The sequence below is a fragment of the Pygoscelis adeliae genome, unplaced genomic scaffold (assembly GCF_000699105.1).
Source record: "Pygoscelis adeliae isolate BGI_AS28 unplaced genomic scaffold, ASM69910v1 Scaffold114, whole genome shotgun sequence".
NCBI lineage: Eukaryota > Metazoa > Chordata > Aves > Sphenisciformes > Spheniscidae > Pygoscelis > Pygoscelis adeliae.
Window position 1 is genome coordinate 5043974 of NW_008824587.1, and position 831 is coordinate 5044804.

Sequence of the window (831 nt, forward strand, 5' to 3'; positions counted from 1 at the left end):
GGCCTCGGGGAGGTGGTCCCGGCCAGGCCTGCAGCCCCCATGCCCTGGCTCTGCAGGAACATCCAGCCCCTGGGGCTGAGAGCAGCTGGCTGGGGAGGACGAGGGGAAGCAGGGCTGGGACAGCACATTCTGTGCGTCTCAGCTCTTGCTGCAGCTGGTGCACGTGTGACTGAGTGCCGTGGCCCAGTACCAGCTCTGCCCTGGCCCGCAGTGGAAGATTTCCTAGGTTAAATGTCCCAAGGCTGACCCAGGAGCTGGTGCTGGGGCAGGCAGAGTGCTATAAAAAGCCCATGTGGTGCAGCCGAGGAGCTGGATCCAGCCCACAGCTGCTTCCAGGAGGCTCCCTGCCCTTCCTGCCAGGGCAGGAACCGGGAGGCTGCCCAAACAGCCGGCTGTTGGTTCTGCAACTGGGATCGAGCCCAGGGCTGGCGCTCGGGCTGAAAACACCGCCAGGCTGGTGGGACGGGGCCAGGAATGGCCCACGCGCCTGTAAGGGCACGGTGAGACCTCGAACCAGCTCACACAACCAGAGAGCTGGGGCCACTCCATACCTTGCACTGCCTCCCAGCTTGATTGCCACCTTGCCCAGGGCCTTGTCCAGGTCATCATGAACCAGGTAAATGTCTTCTGGGCGGAGGTTGTAGATCTCAGCTTTGGAAACAGAAATACAACAAGAAATGAGGGAGAGACAGACTCACCAGGCCCTGACCCTGCAGAGCTGGGCAGAGGGACAGCAGGGCCGTCACAGGGCCCGGTGGCGCAGCAGGCTTCAGGGGTGACCGAGCCGCTCACCGGCACTGGCGACGCTGAGCCCGCTGAGGTTCATGAGCC

The 831-nt window shown here is 63.5% G+C and overlaps 1 protein-coding gene across 1 annotated transcript in view; it reads right to left on the bottom strand.

Annotated features, from left to right (window-relative positions):
• Positions 1 to 826, bottom strand: part of PTRH1 (peptidyl-tRNA hydrolase 1 homolog (S. cerevisiae)) — a 1729-nt gene extending 903 nt beyond the window's left edge. Inside the window, exons 1-2 of the mRNA XM_009322122.1 lie at positions 793 to 826; positions 552 to 651 (exon numbers count right to left, since the gene is read on the bottom strand). Coding sequence (XP_009320397.1) covers positions 552 to 651; positions 793 to 826 — 134 coding nt within the window. The remainder of the gene's footprint in view (positions 1 to 551; positions 652 to 792) is intronic.
• Between the last annotated feature and the right edge of the window lie 5 nt (positions 827 to 831).